The sequence below is a fragment of the Antechinus flavipes genome, chromosome 4, assembly GCF_016432865.1.
Source record: "Antechinus flavipes isolate AdamAnt ecotype Samford, QLD, Australia chromosome 4, AdamAnt_v2, whole genome shotgun sequence".
Taxonomy (NCBI): Eukaryota; Metazoa; Chordata; class Mammalia; order Dasyuromorphia; family Dasyuridae; genus Antechinus; species Antechinus flavipes.
The window spans coordinates 485,843,124-485,866,238 of record NC_067401.1 but is presented as its reverse complement, the minus strand read 5'-3'; the positions used below and the strand labels follow the sequence as shown (position 1 = coordinate 485,866,238).

Genomic DNA, 23,115 nt, shown 5'->3' with positions numbered 1-23,115 from the left:
TCTGTTTGACTTTCTCTCTTAAGCATTCTCCTTATTACCCAGCTCAATATTATATGTTCTATAAAATCAATGTAAAGTCTGCTCAGTTGCCAGTAATCCCTGGACCAGGATGACAAACTATGAATTATACCTGAGTCGTATGTTGGTCTCAGACCCTAGACAAGTTTCCCAAGTTATCAAAATAGGGGTGCAAGTGCCAAAAGAAGTGAAGGAAAACCTCCCCAAATTTAATTGGGAAAGTGGAAATATAAGAATCCAACACAAGAGTAACATTGGCGTGGGTCGGTTTGTGCATGGCTTATTTGCATGCCCCCAGAGTAAAGCAACTCTGCTTAAATGAGTATAATGATCATCTTTATGAGGAAGTCCCCCTACAAATGTGGGGCAGCATTTTTCTGTATTTTATGGTTATAGAGAGTTGTCAGAAAATTAAATAATTTGTTCACGGTCACAACCAGCATGGGTAGGATGTTAACTCAGATCTTCTTGACTCCAAACCGGACCCTCTATTATCCATGACATCTGTCTCTTCAAATACACACGGGAACTCTTGTTCATATTTCATGCTTCTTATATGTTGGATATAGAAAATGTGAGGATTCCATATCTAACATAAAAACAGAGGTCACAATATTAAAGAAGGAAGTTTTATTTTGAAAAGGAGAAAAGTACAGCAGAGACCTTCAAATACACAACCATTAGTTTGAAAAGTATAACAAAGAAAATGAGCATGCTTAGTTTGGAGAAGAATAAAGAGGATTTCAGAGGTGTCTCCAATTGGCTTGAAGAGAATCATATTGATAAAAAATTAGGTTTTTTTCTTGTTCCCAGAAGTCTGACTTGGAAGTCAAAATTGTGTATTGAGCCACCCTCAAGGAGTCACAGAGAACTCAAAGGAACATCTTATGATGTTTTAATTTTCAAGAAAACACAGGGCTACTTAGTATTTATTAGACACCAGATGAACAACTGTCTAGAATTTTTGAGATGAGCCTGTTCACTTGTGCTTTTGACTAGGATAGTAAATTCTACTTTTTGTCACAATGTGTTTGCAAATCTGGGTTTCAGGTAGTTATTGAGTTAAAAAGCAAATAGTGAGCAAAAATGACCTTGGCAAAGGAAATGTGGAGGGCGGGGAATAGTAGATGTCAAGGTTTGAGGAGTTGTTCTTGTCTAAAGAGTATACATATCCCATTAGTAATTGTGGCTATTTAAGAATAAAATAAAAGCCATTTTCCTTCCTTTTTATGTGTATTAATTTTTCAGCTGACTACTAAGTTGTTAGGACATAAATCCATGTTATAGAATTTAATAAACAGGTATTTCTTTTGTCCTCAGGATGCTATGAAAAATACTGAGACATCTGGGATTCTGCCATTAGAGAAAGTTGGGGAATTTCAAAATTAGAATTTTCCATGAGTCATATTCAGTCTTATCATGAAACATATAGCTACACAGAATTATTCATTTACTAGTTTAAAAAGAGCTCTCATTGGAGATTCTAAGGGCACAACCTGTAAAATCAGTTTATAGGACTAGGAAACTTACTATGTTGAACATCTTCTGGACAAGAGTAGAGACAGGTTCATAGGAATCCTATCTAATGTCAACTAAAAAGGAACAGGACATGGAAGTAGACAGCACCCAGGAAATCATCTAGTTTAGTATGGCCAGAGGAGGAAACTGAGGCTGGGAAAATGATAAAGGATTTATCCAAGGTCGAGCATGCAGGAACTAAATATTAGGCTTAGCATTTGAGCTCAAGTCTTATGATTATAAATTATAAGAAAGAAATTGGGAAGCCACTCTGGGCATATAAAACAGTCTTAAAGAGAAACAAAGGAGGAGTCTAGAGTCTGCCCAGAGTGGTCTTATTCATAGTTCTATTGATTCAGCAGGCTAATTCAACAGATTGTAGATAATCAGTTTCCTTTTAATGAAGCAGGATTTTGGTTCAAGCAGGACTTTTTTCCATCATAAGCTCAGGGTAGCTCATTACATTTTAATATAAAAATGATTAATATGGATACTCACTTTATAATGTTTAGAGTTATACTCCTTAGGCCAACTAACACAGGAATTTCCTTGGGACTACCCAGGTTTTCCCTGGGTCTATATTCTTCTTATAAATCCCACAGTTACTTCTTATGCTATCAAGAAAATTATAGTTGAAACAAGATTATAAAGCAAAGCATGCACAACATTGATTAACAATCTTTCCCATTTCAAAACTCAAAACACTTTCTATTGACAGCATAAATATTTCTACTTCAAAGTGTGATTGGGTTCCACTTGGACTTTTTAAAACCTGAAGAAGAGCGGGGACAAATTTATGTGTTGTCTCTAAAGAGAGGTCAGAGGGCTTGTCCTCTGCAGTGGTCAGAATATTCTGTCTTCTGTGGGAGTTTGGGCAAATCTCTGAGTTAAAGCACTTCATTATATTAGTAGTTGTCATTTTTATAGCTTTTTAACACTTTCAAAAAACTTACTTCATTTTATTTTCACAAAACCCTGTGAAGTAAATGCTATTATTACTCCTATTTAATGAGAAGAAATCTAAGATGGAGAGTTTCAGTGACTTTCTTCCAGTCCTAGAAGTGGGCCTGTAAGTGGCTGGTGACAGATTTGAACTCAGATCTTCCTGACTTTAAATACTGCCCCATCCACTGCACCACCAAGGAGCCACAGGTAAAGTGAGGCATTATCATGACTTCCCAGGCTTCTTCCAGCTCTGAATCTTCTAGACTGTTAAAAGGAAGAGAAGAACTCAAGTCTTCTTGCCTTCCAGACCATTTGCCTTAAAGAACAGAAGCTTTTGTGGAGAATAGAGAGATAAGATGACGAACTTACAGGATTGTATGAATTCTTTTTCTATATTTTATTATTTCTGTGTTTCCCCTATGACCTGTGTAATATATGCAGGCTCATATTTACTTGAGCCTTGGTCAGTTAGAAACATATTTACTTAACCTGAGTTGATGACATTTATTAGTATTTGACATTTATCAATAGTTAGTCTATTAGCTGAACCACTGTCTGCTTGATTAAGCCCGAAGGCCTGACTTTCTATTTCCTAGAAATCAGGAGATTTCCCTGAAACCTTCCATTCCAATCTCTCCAAACAGCAAAATCCAATTAGATGCCGCCCCCTCCACTTCTCAATGCTCTCTTACTTGTGATGTAATTTCTTCTATGTATCTTTACTACTTCTTTAGCCCTCCTACCACAAGCTTTTTCTTTCTTATTTTGCGATGGGATGGCTCATCCTCTGGAGGTTTTCAACAAACAACTTTTCTGCCTTCTACTGAGTGATCTCTGAGTAATCATTTTGGGTAAGGGTCTTCTACATCCCTAACACTTTCATTTGATGTAATGAGGTTCATCTCACTAACACCAAGTAGATGAGTGTTTTTTGTATGAACTTTCTCCTCTGTTCTTTCTCTTATAGGAATCATCAGCTTTACTTTGTAATACATGGATGAACTGGAAACAGGAAACACACATATATACATATATTCACATATGAGGAAGTCTTAGTTCTACTTTTCTTTTCAGTGAGACATTCTCACTCTATGATTTCCTTTTGGGAAACTGAAATGCATTTGATTATGACAATAAATTGCCCAATGACTTTAACCCTAGGCCAACGAATTTTCCGGCACCAGGTAAAAGGGCCATCAACAGAGTACCAAGCGCATCTAAAAACTGGCAGAACCCGTTGGACTTGTTCTCTTCAGCAACCTTAATCTTTGTTTGTAGGTCTTCCATCGTTTTCTCCATCTCTTCAGCTTTCTTTTGAAAACCTTCCTCCATCAGCTGCTTTTGTTCCTAAGACAAGACAAGACACCAACATATCAGCATTGCATTTCTAGTCGTCCCCATTCTACCAAAAACTAGTCACCTCTATGTATTTCAGCTGGATAAGTGTTATAGGCCAGAACTATGAACTTGAAACAAAGGATTCTTACAAGGTATAAGTCAGTGGAACTGATAGAGATGATAGTTATCTAATTTAGCTTGGTTCAGTATGATTGATTTAATCCTACAAGGAGATGTTATGAGCCAGAACTTGAAATAAGGTACTAAGTGGAATTGAGGAGACAATGGTTAAAACTAGTTTTAGCACTGATTTTATCCTACAACAAATAATGGTTTCCTAGTGATAGAATGACTGGTTTGTACTCAGTGTGGAGCATATAAGCTAGGAGCCTCAGCCAGGATTCATTTGGAGAGAAGGCAAAGAACTGGAAGACCAAGACCACAGTGGCAGTCCTCCTGCCTCCCTACAGAAATCAAGACACAATCAGGAGGACCTCAAGAAGCTCACAGAGCCAGAGAACACAAAGGACTGGCGGTAGGAGCTTAAACTCAAAACTAAGGAGAGAGATAGGCCTCTAAGAAAGCTAACCAGGCCCCAGGAAAGGAGACAAGATTTGGAAAGAGACAATAAAGGATTTGGACTTTAATCCCTGGCTACTGGTGTGGTGATTACTGAACTGAAATGAAGACTTCTCCCAGAGACCCCAAGAAAACCCAAAAGAGAACATTACAGATAAAGTATGAGACTTAAGTAGATTAGAGGAAAGAGAAAAGCCATTAGGTAGAAGGTCTTCTCTGCAGTAACCCAGTACTTCCCTACTACTGGAGACAAGAAACTGGACCTCAGCCCCAATATTCAAGTCTGTAGCAGCTGAGCACCAGGGCAGTTGGGTTGGAATCATGGTCTTAAAGGGGAGTAGGAGCTCCATGGTACAGTGCTGGACTTGGAGTAAGGAAGACTTGACTTTGAATCCTGGCTCTGACCTTTACTAGCAATGACTGGAATCATGTTTCTTAACCTATAATAGCCCCCCAGCTACCCAGCTTATTGTGAGATAATGTTTACTTTGTAAGCCTTACCTTGATATTTAAATGCTAGTTCTCATCTTCAGCATTATTCTCAACTCCTAGTCAAGTGGCCCAGATGTTAGAAAAAAAGAGACATAAAATACTATCTAGAGAGTGACTCAGGATGGACTCAAGTCAACTTCAAAGGCATTTGACCCTTTTCTCTACAGTGAAACGAATGTGGTTCAAGACCTACTAACCTGGCCTAGTACTGGCCAAATTCCATAGTTTATGCAGAGCTTGCTCTATTCCATGGCACTTTAGGTAGGGCCTTATTGATAATGGTCCTAAGGGAACCTGATCAGCTCTTGGATATTTCTTGTTCCATGATCCAGCAGTTTAAGGCTCAGGTAGTAGATTACAGTTGACTCAGCCTGGGATAATGATATCATTCTAGCAGCCCCAAAACTCGGACTCTGAAAAAAAAAAAACTTACAATGCCCATGGTCCTTCAGATTACAGACAACTGGCCTATGAACTTTGAATTTCATAGTGTGAAGTTATGTAGAATGATTTGAACTTGGTAAAGATTTGCCTGGGCATCTCATTGAGAGAGTTGGGGATGCTCTATGAATGACCCAAAACTCACTGGTTCTGCAGAAAAGTAAGGTACACACAATACAACAGATATTAATGTCCTTCTATTATAGGTGAGAAAACTGAGGATGAGGAGGAGAAAAGGGCTCAAACCTAGAACTTCTAATACAAACTCCAGAGTCCTTGCTCTTGAGCATACTGAGTCACATGAAGACAAATTAGCTTTCCCTCTTTGTCTGCCCATCCTTTTTCTGCCATGGTGGTGGTATTACATCCCAAGAACAGCCACTGATCCCAATCTCCCCATACCTTCAGCTTAGATTCCAGCATCATATTTTTTTCTTCCAGGAGTTTGTTTGTATCTTCCTCCATCTTCATTTTTAATTGGTTCATGTTTTCTTCATAACTTCTCTGCTGAGCTTCCATATTTTGCTGCATTTCGACTTGTTCCTGTTGCAATAACTTGTTCTTTTTCTCAACTGCTTCTCTTTTAATCTGTTCAGCTTTTGGATGGGAATGGAAAACAGGAGATTAAATAAGGTGAGACTAGTTTTATCTTCTGTCAGAGATCATACACTCTGCCAAAAGATTTGAGAGACAAAAAAAAAAAAGAATAAAAACAATTTTTGCCTGGAAGGAGCTGATATTCTAATGGAAGAGACAACAGTGGAATTGTTTTTGTAGATTCAAGAAATAAAATAATTAAGAGGAGGCAATATGAATGGGTTAGGGGGAAAGTATTTTAAAAGCTGAAAGGATAAGGAAAGGCTTTTGAAGGAAGTGGGATTTTAATTGAGTCTGTAAGGGAGTTAAGATTAGGTATGAGGGAGAGCATTATTGGGTAGTGGAAAGGCTTGGAGGTCAGAGGTGGCTTGGTATATACAGGGCACTGCAAGAAAAGGAGGTAAGTGGTGCTAAAACAGCAAGCAAAGGGAAGAACAAATTATAAGACAACAACAGGTAGCAAAAGGTCATTTGTGTAGGATTTATATGTTAAATTGAGAAGTTCACATAAGATCTTACAAGTAATAGGAAGTCATTCTGAGGAAATTGGGGGATTAGGAGCATGAGAGCTTGAGTGTAGGAATTGAGTGACCCTCACTAACTGTGCCCCAGTTCTAAAAGCAGTTCAGTTTAATTTCTAGTGCAAATTCTGTCTTGTGAGAAAACTTTATTCATTTGTGGGAATTATTGTATTATTTGAATCTATCTGGCTGACTTTAAAGCTGGGTCACTTCTAGCTGCTATTTAGAGTCCCTTAAGCAAGGCAGTTTCTGCTGACCAGAAACCCAATGAGATCCTAAAACAGATGCAAAGAATTTACTTACAATAGTGCATCTCAAGCTGCCCATATTTTTCACCTAAAAATGCCTCTTCCTTATCGACCAGGTCCTGTTTCCATGCTGTTTTCATTGTTCACAGACATTTAAAGAACAGTAGGATGTCTACTTTTCTGATTTCTGGGAATTTCATTGTTTACTCTCTCTCTTCCCAACTTGGAAAATGTCTAATCTTTCAACTAATTAGAACCAGATTAGATAATTTTGTATTGTGTCCTTTTTTAATTAATTTGTCTTATTGGGTTATTTTTAATATGTAAAAGTTTGGCTCTCCTGTATTTGGGATCCAGCAGCAAAGCTGAGGAAGGGACCTGATCCCAGTGTGGGGGGCAGTTGACATGCATTACTTAATCCATTTGCTGAGAATTTTGAGGCTTTTCTCTTTATAGTCATTTTGTCTGTCACCTGCTAATAGGTCATTGAGCGGGAGGGTGATAGGTACATTTTCTCCTGAACTCAGAATGCAAACTTACTGAGAAAGACTGGAAATTTTAAAATTTCCCTTTTTTGATTAGATCCAGAGAACAAGAGTTGAGACTGTATGGGCAGAAAGGGAAAGAGAGGGTGGTAATATTTTATGACCTGTTGCATTTTACAATCACAATCACAGTTGCTATTAAAAATCAAGCAGGAACTGAGAAAGTTGAAAAGAAGGAATCCTTAATGTTTCACAAAAGTCTTCCTGTTCCACAGAAGCCATTAGGGAGGGCCCAAACCCATCATAATCCCTGCATGATTAGATCATCACACACAGCCCCTTATACCTTGCAAGGCCTTCTCTTGTTCAGTGAGAGCTTGATCTGTCTGCAGGATGGAATCTTCTGTCACTGCCAATGACTCTAGAAACCTTTGGAGGACCTCATCTGCCTGGATAAGCAAGTAAGCAGAGACACATAATCTTCCTCAGACCACTTCAGTTCCTGGGAAGGATATACTCTCTGGGGCAGGAGCAGTGTCTGCCTATAGGCCAGAGTGTTCATTTTCTTAAAAAGTATTAAAAACATTTGGGTACGTGATGATCTCAAGAGACTAAACACTGGTCAGAGTAACAAAAAGCCAGGCGATCAGGAGTTCCAGCTGTGGACATCACAATTCATTCTAAGCCGGAACCTGAGCTACCAGGGCAGCCTGCATTAGGTCTGGCCTCTTAGGATCTCTTATGGCCCAGCTTCCTACATAGCTTATTCTCTAGGCAAGAAGAAGGGATTTCTGTCAAGAACTTCCAGGTGAGATGTGAACTAAAAATCCCCAGAGCTCTAGATTTTCTCCTCTTGAATGTTATCGATAGGAGACAGTCACTGCCCCAATGCCCAGTGGAAACAATGGAACACCATCATTCCTGGACTTCTGGTCTTTCCTCACCTTTAGCCCTTTCCTGGACAGTTGATGATACTTGTTTAATATTTCTTCTCTTTCTTTCCTGTAGATATTGTAACCCCCTGGCACAGAAAAGATGCCATCAGAAATGTCTTCTTTCAGGGACCATGAGAGGTTCTCAAGCTGAGTTTCACAGTATTTGGTTGATACTTCTTCATTTTGACGTATGAAACCATATTTTTCAGTTTCTAAGATTTGCTTCCAGTGAAATATAAAGAAAGAAAAAAGGATGAGTTATAATAGTCATAATAATAACAGAAGATGATTGACACAATGTCTCAGAGTTAGACAAGTATTTTAAATGCCCTATTTCATTGTAAAGGGAGAGCTTAAGAAACCATGGAGAAGTCTATTGTTTGGTTTTGGGTGGGTTTTTTGTTTTTTGTTTTTTGTTTTTTTTTTTTGGTAAAATGTCTAGTGGAGTCAAATGAAAACCAAATCCTGACTTGGGAGCTTGGAGACATGAAGTCTGGTTTTAAATCTTCTACTCTATAGATTATTCGCCATGGACAAGTCCTCATTCTCCACAAGTGATTACATCAAATGATCTTCCATGTCCCTGCCAATCCTGAAAGCCTATCCTAATGGTTCTCTCTTTGGATTGGTCCAAATAAGTGCTGCAAAATTAAATAAGAAAGAGCAGACATGTGGGCTGACAAGAGATACTGCTAGAAGGAAGCCAGGGATGGTAGGGTCAGAAGGTGTGTGGGGATGAGTGAGTCTGCTCTTGAGAAAAACTCCAGGGTGCTCTGAGAGCTCTCTGATGCCAGCTAGTCAGCAAATGTGAGAGTGGGGGGGATTTTACCTTCTAAGAACACGTTTCAGTGAGTCAAAAGGAGGGAGCATTTTTCCAATGCAAGTGAGATTTAGGCCTTCATGTCTCTACCTCTCTGGAGAAACTAGGCTCTTTTCTCATGAGCAAGGAGACAGGCCTCAAGGTCAAAATAATTGGAAAGGGGCTGACCAGTCTCTGTGTTTACTCATAAAAGAGAGGTAAGAGGAAGGATAAATGACAGAGAGAACATACCACCAAGTCTTTCTGGTACTTGTGTGTGTCATCCTTGAAAGAATGCTTCATGAAAACTGAGAGAGCTTCCTTCTCACACTCTGTATGCACGCTTAGAAGGTCCTGGAGAGTCTCTGTGGGAAAGTCCACCTTCAGGGCCATCTGCTCCACATAATGCTGTGCAGCTTTTTGCACAGCAGCTGGATTCTCAGTCTGAGCCAAAGACAACACTGCATTCTCCAGGCAGGGAACGTCACCACTAGAGATTGTCTTCACATAGGTCTCCAGCAGCTTTCCCAACCCTGACATAGAAGAAGATGATGGGAAAAAAACCATCATTCAATGTGGTGCAAGTGTCAACCATCTAGGAAAACTCATGTCTAGCCAAATATCTTTGAAAATAATCTTAGGAAGTAAGTTCTCATCACAACTGGACAATTTTGACTAAAGGGGAGAGCAGGACACTGAGAAATGCAGCCTCTTGTATTTTTTAAAGATGTAAATGGTTAGGAAATGTTAATTATTTATCAAGCCTAAATACGCCTCTTTGCAAATTTTTCTTATGTGTCCTAATTTTGACCTGTGACATCAAGGAAAATGGATCCAAGTATTCTTCCTTGGGTTTATTCTTATGGGAACATCTATCCTTTCACTAATTCTAGTTCTCTTGCTCTGGCAACGTTTAACCTTGTCTATATGTTTCCTAAAATGTTCTGACCAAAAATGAATATTAAATGCCAGCTGTTGTCTACCTGGAGCTAGATAATATTGGGGAGAATTATTTCACCTACTCTCAACAATAAATTCTTGAAAAATATTTCATTTCGGACTGTATAATCATATTGAATTTATAATCTATGGAATCAATCAGATCTTTTCCCTAAGCATTATTGTCTATCCATGTCTTTCCTATCCTCTACTTAAGGGGGTTTTTATATCCAAATGGAAAACTTTGCTTTTCATTTTGCTTTTCATTATATATTTAGAGTCATTGACTTAGCCTTCCCAGATAGCCTTGGATTTCATTTAATGTATTAGTTGTTCCTTTGATCTTCAGGCCATCTCCACATTGGGTTATCATTCCATTTGCATGTTCAATAACTTTGCCAGTTAGGGAATAGTCTCTTCAAATCTAACAATGCTAAATTGACTCTATTCTTATGATCTGTACCAAACCTATAACAGCAACCAGCAAGGAAATTTGCTTAATCTTATTCCTTTTCTTTGTGCTCACAAACCATCCTCTTAATGATATGCTCACAATTTGGTCAAAAACCGAAGTCCAACATACTAGTTTATAAATTACTAATTCCATTTGCTTCTCCTTTGGAAAATTAAGACCGCTGCTTTGCTCTACTCCTGTAGCAACTATCTAATGGAGACTTTCTTTCCATCAGAGAACACATTGTCTAAGAGTGCATGTTTCTAGGGATTTTTAAACTGAAATATGGATTTACAAGAACAAATAAAGTCATGCTTATATGAGAATTAATACAAAAATTTTATAATATTTATACATGAATAAAGAAACAAGGAACCCATCTCAAATCCCAATCAAGTATGCAGTGGGGCTAAGGAAACTTACGATTTCCATTGATCATGACACCCCCACTAAGAGTCTTGGGTTTTGCATTGGAAAAGATGTAAGAACAAAAATTGTCTGTCTGAGTCCTGAATGAAGCCTCCAGCTGGCTTTCTGGGACATCTTCAAGATGGGCTAAGAGTGACTTATCATTGGTTGGACGGTCAAAAGTAAAACATTTCCTTCTTGGAAAGAATTTTCTGATGCACTCTCGTGGAAGGTTGGCCATTTCAACTCTGGGGTTTTTGCCTGAGGAATAGGAAAACAGGGATCAAGGTAAATGTACCATTTACAGGCCTAGAACAAAGAGCCGAGGAACACGTTTAAGACTGGGAATTGCCTTTTCTGCTTGAAACCCTTAGCTCTTTGCAGGTTTCTGGTATTAGAGTACCTCCAAGAAAAGCACTTGGGAATCCCTGCAGCTTTTCAGTAACCATCCCATAGTTATTCTATTTATTTACTTGTCTATCTTTTTTATGTTTTCTCTCACTAGCATGTAATCTTTTTGAGAGGAACTATTGCATTTTTTTCCCTGTATGCCCAGAAACTAGCATCGTCCCTCAGGTAGAATAGATATCTATTCAATGCTTGTTGATTGAAATAGAAGGAACTCATTGTCAAACATGATTTCAGAGTATTTTCAGTGGCATTAGTATCCCTGCCAGGTTTCCATCAGGAAATTAGTTCCCAGCCTACAATGAAGATAGAGCACAATAAGAGATATGTACTTTTAGGAATATAAGGCTTTATGAAGCATGTTAAAGGAGAGAGGTTACTAGAGCAGTGACAGAGGTACATGGGAACATGTGATGGTCAGTCAGAAGTCTTTAAGATAAATAAGACATGTTTGAGAGACACATAACCAATTTTTTTCTAGACTTCTCCCTGGGAGAAACCCCCTATCCTTGTTAGCCAATGGATGCATATTTAGGGTATTTTTAGAGAGATTCTGGAATTCAAACTCTTAATTTTATAGTTGAGGAAAATGAGACTGAGAGACATTGGCCAAAGTTACCTGGGCAGTAAGAGGCCAGAGTTGAAATTTGCACCCAGGGCTTCTGATCCCAAAGGCCCATTTCCTTTTTTTTTTTTTTTTGCACAACATAGCTTCTCAAGAATATGCCTTTCTCTTTTTATCAAAAAGATCTATGATGTTAGTAGAAGAGAAGAATCTCTCAAGCTTTGCTTTGGAGTGAAGGAAATAATTTTAAAAATCAAATAATTTCCTTTTACTGAAATTCCATGCTCACCAACAACTATAGGGCATTCAGAAGCATCACCCTAATTTTATAAATTCACAAAATACAAACCCCTAAAAGCTGGGAAAAGTCAGTTGTCTCATGGACTTCTCCCCTTGGGATAGGTCATTAGAGTATGGCAATTCTGAAGCTACAAAAAAAGAGATTAACTTAAGCTCCAGGAATCAACATCTTAACTCCAAAGAAAAAGGAAACACATTTGGTGTCAGTTCCCCTTGTACCATCCAGGGCCACCCATATGCTCAATCTTGATTTCTAGGAAATTACCTTTACTAAGCTTCAAGGCATTTTCCAGGTACTCATCTGAGGTAATGGGGCGTCCATCTATCTTCAATTCCAGCGTGAAATCCCGCACTGCCCACACAAAGTCTGGGAAGAAGCCCACAAACTCTTCAGACTCCTCTTCTCCAACAGCATTAGGTGAGGATTTGATTTTGATTAGCTTGGTCAGCTCTGTCACGTATCTGAGGTCATGGATAAGGAAAAGGCAACAACCCCAGCACCATCAGTTCCCACTCCTATTTCTATTTTATGCTATTTTCTTCCTTCCACTGAGTCTTATAAACATTCTCATCCTCTCCTAGAGGGACTTCTCTACTAATGGATTTCAAACAGTATGTAAAAGGAGAAAGTGCCCCTTGATCAACTTGCTGTATTTTTCAATTAATGTATTGAGACGTTAGGTCTCATCCTGTTTCCTGACTACTATAATATTAGAACATAAGATCTTATCCTGAACCAGACACTCGAGAAACATTTGCTAAATGCTTACTATTTATCTGGCACCATTCAAAGTCCTATGACCTAGCATAAGAGATGAGGAAAGGTCAGCTAGTAGGAAAAGAAAGGGGATTAATTGTGTCATGAAATTCTAGGGAGGGTACCTAGGAGAAGAGCTTGCTCCCCAGTGGCAAAGGCAACAGAGAAGTCAGGGGAGATGACATTTGAAAAAGGACCAGTAGATATGGTACTTTACAGATCATTCGTCATTTTGAATAGAGAAGGTTCAGCTGAATGATGAGGTCAGAATGCAGACTGCAAAGGATTTAGAAGATAGTGAGAGGAAGGGAAGTAGAAGTTCCTATCATAGGCAACCTTTTCAATGAGTTTCAATATGAAGGAAGATAGAAATAGAGAACTGTAGAATTTTGAGAAAGTTGAAAGCATTGAATGATGGTTTTTTAAGGATGAGGGGAAAATGGCTGATTTTGTAGATGACAGGGAAGCAGCCAATAGATAGAAAGGATTGAAGATTAATGAAAGAGGAAGGATGTGAGAAAGGATAACTTGTTGAAAAAGACAAAAAGAGATGGAATTAAGGGAGTGTGAAAAAGGCTTGCTTTGGCAAGGAGAAGGACCATCTTTTCATACAAGAGAGGATGGGATATAGAGGAAGACCTTTGAGTGATGTGAGATGAAGAATAGGAGAGAAGAAGCTTGGCAGTGATGAGGCAGGGGGAACAATGCAATGATCAAGTTCTTCATTGTGGGAAAGGAATACTTATGTATAATGGCAATCTGAACCATGGTCCACCCATGTCTGAGCTTATTGCCAGCCTAACATCCAAGGCTCAGCCAATCTGTCCTGGAAACATTGAGCCCCAGAAGGATGAGCACCCAATGATGGATATTTCTGAGCAGAGTAACTCATGAGGACAGCTCTTCAACTCTGCAGAACTTGTCCTGGTGAGGGAGCACCTGCATTAAGGAGGTCATGGATGATCTGGAGTTCTGAAAGGATACTGCATCTGTTCCAAGGCCTGGTGGTTGATGGTGTTCATGCTGTTGTACACAAAAGTGCTGCTGAGCAGGACGGCCAGGGCAAAGATCCACGAGTCATTCTTGGGATCACCCTTAAAAACAGATTATGTCAGTGGGGCTGCCAAGAGGGAAGAGCTCACTCCTCCTTAGGTCACAGAGCTAGGGAGGGGAATTGAGTGAGCAGAATGTCACTGTTTTTACCTTTTCCACATCTCCAAGGCCCTCCGTGTCAAGCAGAACTAAGACATGGTCCTGTTTGCTGGGATGAGGGAGACACCACATCCAGATACCCTTTGTCTCAGACTGCACAGTAGAACCCAGGGAGAAGCCTGCAAAGGAACAGTGAGACATGAGAGTCTAATGGAGTCAGAAAGTCTAGACTCTAGAGGTTTTAGTAGCCCAACTCCTGGGATTATAGCTACCATTTATATATCACAATCCATGTGTGTTCTGTCCTGCTGTCTCCATAATAATCCTGTAAACTGTATATATATATATATATATATATATATATATATATATGTTTTAGCTTTATTATCAGAATATATTTTTTATATTTTAGTGTTATTTCATTTTTCCAAATACTTACTAATTTAGGTTTCAACATTCACCTTTGCAAAACCTTGTGATCCAATTTTTTTCTTCTTCTTTCCTTTCAACTCCCATCCCCAAGAGAACAAGCAAACTTATATACATTAAATGTGTGCAATTCTTCTAAATATATTCCAATATATGTCAGCTCAAAAGGGAAAAATATAGGAAAAAACACATGAAAACAACACCAAAAAAGGTGAAAGTACTATGCTAAAATAATATTCTTCAAAGTTCTCTCTCTGGATATGGATGGCACTTTCCTTCAAAGTCTATTGGAATTGCCTTGAATCACTTTATTGTTGAAAAGAGCAAAAGAGTCTTCATAGAACTGTATATTTATTTTTTCCATTTGACAGATGAGGAAACTGAGACTGTAGGAAGGGTAAATTTAGTGGCCAGGAAGCAGCTTTACACTCATGTCTTCCTGTTTCCCAGTCACACATTACCCAGTATCAGCAGCTGGGGCCAGAGGACTGTCGGCATTCAGTTCACCCAGAGCTGGGAGATTAGACTTGTAGGGTAAGATTTATGGTGAAACTGATAAACAAGCTCAATGAGAGTTTCTGGTGTGCATGGAAACATCTTTTTCTTAACAGTATCAGCCACATCCAAGGCTGCAAAAAGTTTAGATCAACTCCAAAAAGCTGAGTATAAAGAATAGAATAGCTGAGAGAAAAGCATCATGGGAGTGTTAGCAGAGAACAAGGAAGCTCCTAATGGAACATGGATGTAGGGCAGCTGTGGAAGGATGGAGAACTCATTGAATCTCTATATGTCCCTCCCCCACTCATCCCCCAGGAAACTTTCTAAGCCCTGAAGTGACACAACTGATCTAGATGGAAAGTCAAGGTCTCTACTCTGCAGGAACCATAGGCCACGTCAGCACACACACAACCCAGAAATGAGAGAGTTCCTAAAATCGAGCCTGTTACACTTTCATTCTGAGTAGCAAGTGGTTCTCTAAAGCTGCCCTTACACCAACTCTCCCTAATGGGGGGTGGAAGCAAAGGAAACGGGCTGTTGTCAAATATCTAGCATTGTGCTAAGCTCTTCAAAATAACTTCCCATTTGATCCTCAAAACATCCGTCCACAGAGCTCCTAGTATTAAATCCATATTTCAGTTGAGGAAAAGGTGACTTGCCTAGAATCCCACTGCAAGTCAGCCTGTGAGTCCACATTTGCATTTGGGTCTTGCTGACTGCAACTTCACTATTTTATCCCCTTTGAGGGCTTATCTAGAATGCCCCTGGACTAAATATCTACACAAAGAGCCTACTTTTTCTTGATTCCCTTATAGGCCAAAATATGTTCTTTTTAAGAAACTTTATCTTTCTTTTCCCTATTTTCTGTCATTTAGGTTTGGGTAGGTATTGTTTTGTTGACATGTATTTTGTTATTACTGTTTGCATTCTTTTAAAGTATCCTTGTCATTTGAGTACTATAATTTCTGTACTCATTAGTTTGCCAGATTTACCTTAATTTTGCCAGTAGCAAAGCAGGGGTGACCCTATAGAAGCCTTGGATAATTCTTTCCTAGATTTGAGTGTGAGAGCCAGAGATACCCAGCTTGTGTAGGTTTGAACCCTTACTAAGTATGCTGCTGTGGCAATGCTGACTCCTATGGAGACACATGACTGAAAGGTCTTTATAAACATTTTAGAGGAATATAACATCTTGGGAGTTTCCTAGAAACAAAACAGTTCAGATGGGGCTCCAAGAGAGCTTCTGACAGAAAGAACTTTGCCAGATTCCCAGAGAGATATTTAGGAAGGGAAAAGCTGGCTGGCGTGACTGATGACATCTTGCTATGTTTTCCTGGGACTATGCAAGTTCATTTGGGGGGTTGGTGGTGGAAGCTTGTAGAGGATTTGTCCAGGAGGGGCCTGGTAATGACTAACTTCTTGTTCCCTAAGTTGATCTTGTTCTTCTTGTCCTGAAAAGGTTGTATTATATGAAGGCATACTGACTTGATATGCTATGAATACCCCTAGACCCCATTGGAGCTCTCTTGATAGACAGACCTGCTTGACCATTAATAACCCTGAGTGCCTTCTCTTTTGGGGGGGAACTTACTAGAAATGGAATCTCAACACAGAAGGATACTCTTCTGGTAAACAACAGAGACATATTATTGCATATGTATATAATATACATATTATAACATATATGTATATATTATACAGTTAATTCTATATAATTTGAACAGTCTTTAAAATTGCACCACAAAAGAATTAATAGTAGACAAAAGACTATATCTTCATAACTGTGTACAAAAGAACTTTACTAAACCTATCTAAAAGAAATTATGAAATAAAATATTTTTTTCAAAAGAAAAGTAACTCAATCAAAGTCAATGAAGATTCTTTTGATTTTTCAGAGCTCAAAACCAGTTTTTTAAGATCCAGACTTAGGGAACTAGATCAAGGGTTACCTATATGGCTTAATTTATATTTCAATAACTGGAATTCAGGAACTTTGTCTTCCTTCAAAATGACAAGAGGGATTTTATTGTCCTTGCTACCACTACCAGCCATTGTTGACTTATGGCTAACTAAGGTATTACTTTGGGTAAGTAAGCCCAAGATGCCTGTGAACAGCAACATGCCCCAGATCAGTTTGGGTGACAAATCTTAAGTCCACTAATTCAACCCTCTCCCCATAAACAAAAGATCCTTTTCCTTTCTTGCCATTAACAAAACTGTTGACCAACTGGACCTTACAAGACTGGAAATGCAGCCTCAGTAAATTCAGCAATCCGAGTAAGATCAAGATATATCAAAAGAATCAAAGCATCACCTTGATTTTGGTCATCACCTCCCATCAGACCTTTGTAGATGTAGCTGAAATTCCTTCTCCCAAATCCACTAGAACAGGAGCCTCTTTGATCTCTAACTCTGAAGGTTAACTTGTTGATGTTCAGGGCTCACTTTGCATAGAGCCTCCATTTGATTAGATTATGAATAAATTTTAGAACACAAGCCCCAATGTGGGATCTTGCAGAAAGCCCTGACCCAGGAGTAACAGAATCTAGGTTCAAATATTGATTCTGTTGCTTATTACCTGTGTAACTCTGAGCAAATATCACTACACCTTTCTGGGGCAGAGTTTATTCAGCTGTAAAAAGAGAGGGGGTGAATTAAATGTCCCCTGTGGTTTTTTCTCAGCTCTTAATTGATGAGCCTATCAGAACTATCAATATGCTGAGAATGTTTTTTCCCTTGTGATTTATTTGCCTGCTCTGATTAATCACAGGCCACTCCTGTGGCTTTATCAGACCAACATAATGCAAAGCAGAACCCTGAGCGAACACAGGGCTGGCAGTAGGTACGACAGGCAGTTTCTAGGAGACAAGCTGCCAGAAGACAGCAACAGGGACACTTGTCAGTTTTTTAAGAACTGTAGACATTTTCAGTGCTGGGGCAGACGGATCTCCATGTTGTGAAGACTCTTATTCTGGGGAAATTTCATTCACAAATGTCACAGTGCGTGGTCTAGCTCTTTGGTGGACCTTCCACCACCTGGCCTGTTCTCTCTTGCCTGGGATGCCTCCCTTTTCCTCTTTTGATTTTCCTGTTTTTCTTTTCAATTCTCAGCTACAATTAAGTGAGAAGCTTTTCTGGATCCTTTCATGCTAGTTGCTTTCCTCTAAGGATTATCTCCCAGTTACATCATATGTATCCTATTCGTACACAGTTATTGGCATGTTGTCTCTCCCATTCGAGTGTCAGCTCCTGGAGGGCAGGGATTGGATTTTCTTTCTCCATATCCAGGGCACTTAGCATAGTTTCTAGCATATAGTAGGCAGGTAACAAACTGTTATTGACTGACAGTGAATGGAAAGGCAACAGTGAATGAAGGATCAATTTTTAAATCTTCATTAGATCTCAGATTTGCCTCATAGCAACTCTAATCCTGTGGCATAATATCCACAAAAATAGACTCCATGAGCAGTCTGATTTCAGAAAAGACTTACATGAACTGATAATTTGGAAACTGAGCAGAACCAGGAAAACAATGTACACAGTAACAGCAAGATTATGTGATGATCAACTAAGTTAAATTTGGCTCTTCTCAGCAATGCATTGATCCAAGACACTTCTGATAGACTTGGGATGGAAAATGGCAACCATATTCAAAGGGACAAGTAGGTGGATTGAATGCTGATGGAAACTTGCTATTTTTACCTTTTTTGCTTATTTTTCACTTTGTGCATACTTTTTCCTTTTTTATTTATCTTTCACAATATAACTAATGTAGAAAAATGTTTAAAATTAATGTATGTCTACAACCTGTATCAGACTGCTTGCTGTCTTGGAGAGGGAAAATATAAAAGAGTGGGGGAGAAAAAAGTTAGAGCTCAAAATCTTAGAAAAATGAATTTTGAAAGTGATCTGTATATGTATTTGGAAAAATAAAATGCTAATGAAAAAACCCTTACATAAATAGACTCTCAGAGCCCAGGCACTCCACTTACCTGAGTTCTTTCCTGCCAACCTGTTCATCAGGTAGGACTTTCCAGTACGGTACAGTCCAACAATAGCTACCACCACCACTGGTTTGTCGATGGAAGTTAGAATCTGAAGGGCTTTGGGGTTTACCTTCAACTCATCATTACTGTTTTCTACCAGACATATGGGGGCTTCCATGAACACTGCTGGGATCACGGTCACCTGTAAATGCAGAGCAGCACCATAGACAACAATCAAGATGCAGAATTCACATAATCCTCAAATGAGACAGCCTGGGTGAGTCATAAATTAGCCACAGCAGAAGAGAGGCTGTTCTGTATTTGTGAAATTTTAGGTACACCGATCTGGTGGTGACAGATAATGATGATGTTAATAATGGCAATGATAATAATAGCCTTGATGTGGTGCTTTGAGAGATACAATGCACTTTACAGATGTTGTCTTACCCTTATGACAAGTCTGGGAGGAAAGTACAATTATTATTTCCATTCTTACAGATGAGGAAACTGAAGCAGACTTTCTGGGTTTAAACACATGTCTTTCTGACTCCTGTTCCAACACTCTATTCCCTGCACCTCGAACTGCCTTGGAAACAAGTTTTTATTCTTGATCCCTATAGCATTCTTGATCACGTAGGGAAAATATTCCCAGTCTTTGCAAGCCCCACTCCTAGAAGCTTTTACCTGGTAGAAAAAGCGTATCTCTTTGCATTATGTTGATCCAGGTCCACAGTAGTCATGGTCGTGAGTTGGTGTGAGGCAGGGATAATAGGGGACAGTGTTTGGGGGACAGTACTTTGAGATAGATTTTTATTAGTACCTGGTGCTAGTCCCTTCTAGTGTTACCTGAGTGACGATTCCATTGCCCCTAAGATCTCCTAGGTGACAGAGGGCTAGGCTCTGCAAGCTTGAAATCCAGTTCCAGTGTGGGTTCCCCTCCACTAGGCTGAGAATGCTTGAATCCACATTTATAAGAGACTTCGGGGAACCTCCCCCCCTCCGGTCCCATTCCTTGTCTGCACCCACATCCTTTCATCTCCACTTTTACCAAGGAAAAAAGATCCAGAAAAGATAAGAGAAAATTTGCCAATCCTCTCACCTGCGTCAGGAGGCTCCAGGCCAGAATGCTCACAAATGCGCTCCCAGCTCTCATCTTCCTCTCAGCTCTTCTCTGCTCTGCTCTTGTTCTCTCCTCTCTTTTTTCTGTGGCTTTTCAAAAGCCTTCTCTTACTGAGAGTGAGGAAGAAGGGGCGGGCGGACGCAGGAAATCGAAACCAAAAGCGCATCTTGCTGCTGCTGCCTCCTCAGCCTAGAACTGGCGGCGAAAGCAGATCTGGGGCTTTCAGGAGGGAGGCGAGTGCCCAAGTCTCCCCCGGGTACCAGGGCTTCCGCACGGGATATTCTAAAGCCAGCCCCCCGAAACCTTTGTTCCTGGCGGGAGAAAGGGAGCCCAGGGCCTCGCAGGGCAGATTTTCCCGGCAGATCTCCAAGTCCGCGAAACGTCCCTGGCCGCCCGCCCTTAAATCAGTGGTAATGGACCCCAATCTGTTTTCTGCGGGCATTTAATCTCATGCCATAACATAACACACAGGGGCCACGAGGTGACGCCAGAGCGCGCCGACTGCCGGGACTGGAGTCAGGTGTTCCTAACTCTAAATAAGGTCTCGGACCTTTACCGGCAGTGGATCCTGGTCAAGTCACTCACCCCCGCTTGCCTCCCAGAAGCTGCAGAAAGAAATTGCAGGACACGCGAGCGTCCTTGCCAAGACAATCCCGAAGTGTCACGAAGAGCCGGACGGGACTGAAAATCAGTACTTCTTTGGATCATGGCTCTGAACCTCATCAAATAGCTGATCTTTAAAATCAGGGTTTCTGGTCACTAGGACTTTGTGGTCATCACAGTGTGGAAATGGATTCTGTTGCAAGTGTGAATTGACTTTTGTGGACATGGTAGGCACTGTGGGAGAGCACGCTGAATGAGTATTTTTAAATTTGTTTTTTTAGAGATTTACCTCCTCAGCTATTAGTTCATCGATTTTTAACCTTGTTTAGGTCTGAGTGTTCTAGCTGAGAGAGCTGAAGTTATTTTATCTCCAGTCAATAAGAACTAATTTGGAGAAATTTGAAAAATCAGGGGGATTGGAGGGAATAGGTAGTCCTCCATTCTGTGGGTCACATGACATAGACTATGTTTCATTGGTATCTTTGAAGTCCCAATTAAATCGTGCCTTCTACAGTAAACCTTCCTTGGTACCTCTTCATTCTAGTACTGCCCTCTGTAGATTTACTCTTTTCCTAGTATAGGAAAAGCAACATATTTCTGATTATAAGCCTTTTCTCTCATATTTATTTTTTCTCCCTAAAACTCAGGTCTCATCAATATCACATTGCCCATCCTTCACCCCTTCAATAAACTCCAGTGTTTCCCTGTTTCTTTCAGGATCAAAGATAAAATCCTCTTCAATTTTTTTTTCACCAAACAAGTAATCATTCTCTCTACCTGGGCTTGAGCCCCAGCTCACACCAGTTTTCTCACTGGGCATAGCATGAAGGAAAAACAAAGCTGTCAACTAAAGTTGGGGCTTTTGAATATGGTGTGCATGTATGTAATGGAAGAGAAATGCTTTCTCATAGGACTCTAAATGTAGAATTGTAAAGGATCTCAGAGACCACGGGCTTCCTGTGTTCATTCATTGGAACCTAAATTCCAAATTGTCTTCAAAAATTAGTTTTAACATAAAGATGAGGAAGGGGAAAATTGTAATATTCTATTGAAAAAATCTAGTGGTCCAGAGAGAACATCTCATTGGGGGAGAAAGAAGTAGCATTGGATAATTCTTTTCTCATTCAATTAAAAAAAAATCTCATAAACATTTGGGTTAGGATCAAAGAATGTTACAAGTTAATTAGCATAAGACTAATTTATCTACCTTCCAATCTCCGTTCATAATAATGGGCCTAATGGACTCATTAAATTAGTTCATTTATCCAAGACCTCAAGGTAAAGTTTAATTATCCCACTGGCTACTTAGTCATGAACACAGTGTTCTGATTTCAACCTTTTACATCTACTGACAGAAACTTGGGGAAATTTGGAGTAGATTTTGCTCTACCTTCAATTTTGAGAGAGATACAGACAGAGACAGAGATAGAGACAGAGAGAGGTGGGGGTGAGGGAAGGAGGAAGGAAGGGAGAAAGGGAAAGCAAAAAAAAGTAAGGAAGAAGGGAAAAAGGGAAGAAGAAGAGGAGGATGGGGGAGGAAGAGGAAAAAGAGAACTAGAAGATAAGGCTTTGAAGACCACTTCCCACAATATCCCTCTACTTCACATGCCTAATTTTAGCTACATTGGTTTTATTTGTGCAAAAATATTTTAATTTAATAGTATCGAAATGATTCCTATTATATGACATAATCCTCTCTACCTCTTGTTTCCTCATAAACTCTTCTCCATCAATAAATCCAATATGCAAATAGTCCATGCTCTCCTATTTTTGCTTATGACACCAAGGTTTAATTCTAAATTATGTACCCATTTTGACCTTATCTCAGAATATGGTGTGAGATGTTAGTTTATACTAGTTTCTATCAAATTGCTTTCCAGTTTTCCCAGAAATTTTTATCATATGATGATTTCTTGCTCCAAAATCTTTGATCTTTTGGATTTGTCAAACGTTATATTACTATGGTAATTTCCTAGTGTATATTGTATACACTATATATACACGCATACAATATCAACTAGTCAATTGTTCCATTACTTAGCCAGTATCAGATTGTTTGGATGATTATTACTGCTTTGAAATGCACTTTGATAAGTACAGCTAGGTGGGGCACTGAATAGAGCACCAAACCTGAAATCAGAAGGACTTGAGTTCAAATCTGGTCCCAGATACTTAACATTTCCTAAATGTGTGACTGTGGGCAAGTCACTTAACCCCAATTGTCTCAACAAAAAAGCAAAAAAAAAAAAAAAAAACACACTTTGATTCCTGGTACTACTAGGCTACCTTCATTTTTATATTTTAATTGATTTCCTTTGTAATGGGCTGAAAACTCTAAGCAGATGCACTGAGGTCAGAACACTTAAGGCCAATTACCAATTGGACAATACTCTATGAGTATATGCTTGGAAAAAGAATGGCCCTGCCCACTATGCTGCAGGCTTGATCTGTATAGGAGATTGGGTAGAGGATTTGGTTGTGGAGTGAGAAAACCAGAGACACTCCTGGCAGATTCTGTCGGGATTGCTCTCACTTCTTATCGCCATTCCCTTCACCTCCACAAAGAATAAAGATCAAGGA

At 39.5% G+C, this 23,115-nt stretch overlaps 1 protein-coding gene and 1 long non-coding RNA gene across 2 annotated transcripts in view; both read right to left on the bottom strand.

Moving 5' to 3' along the window:
* Positions 1-23,115, bottom strand: part of LOC127563511 (uncharacterized) — a 123,045-nt gene that overhangs the window by 7,726 nt on the left and 92,204 nt on the right. The gene's annotated exons all lie outside the window — the stretch shown is intronic.
* LOC127563506 (guanylate-binding protein 4-like) lies at positions 634-21,536 on the bottom strand. Its single transcript, XM_052000035.1, has 11 exons — positions 19,912-21,536; positions 18,819-19,014; positions 13,951-14,078; positions 13,732-13,841; positions 12,256-12,452; positions 10,733-10,978; positions 9,169-9,449; positions 8,127-8,339; positions 7,529-7,631; positions 5,734-5,927; positions 634-3,828 (listed from the first exon to the last, which is right to left on the bottom strand). The coding sequence occupies exons 1-11, from the start codon at positions 19,963-19,965 to the stop codon at positions 3,607-3,609; spliced, it is 1,944 nt and encodes a 647-aa protein (XP_051855995.1). The 5' UTR covers positions 19,966-21,536; the 3' UTR covers positions 634-3,606.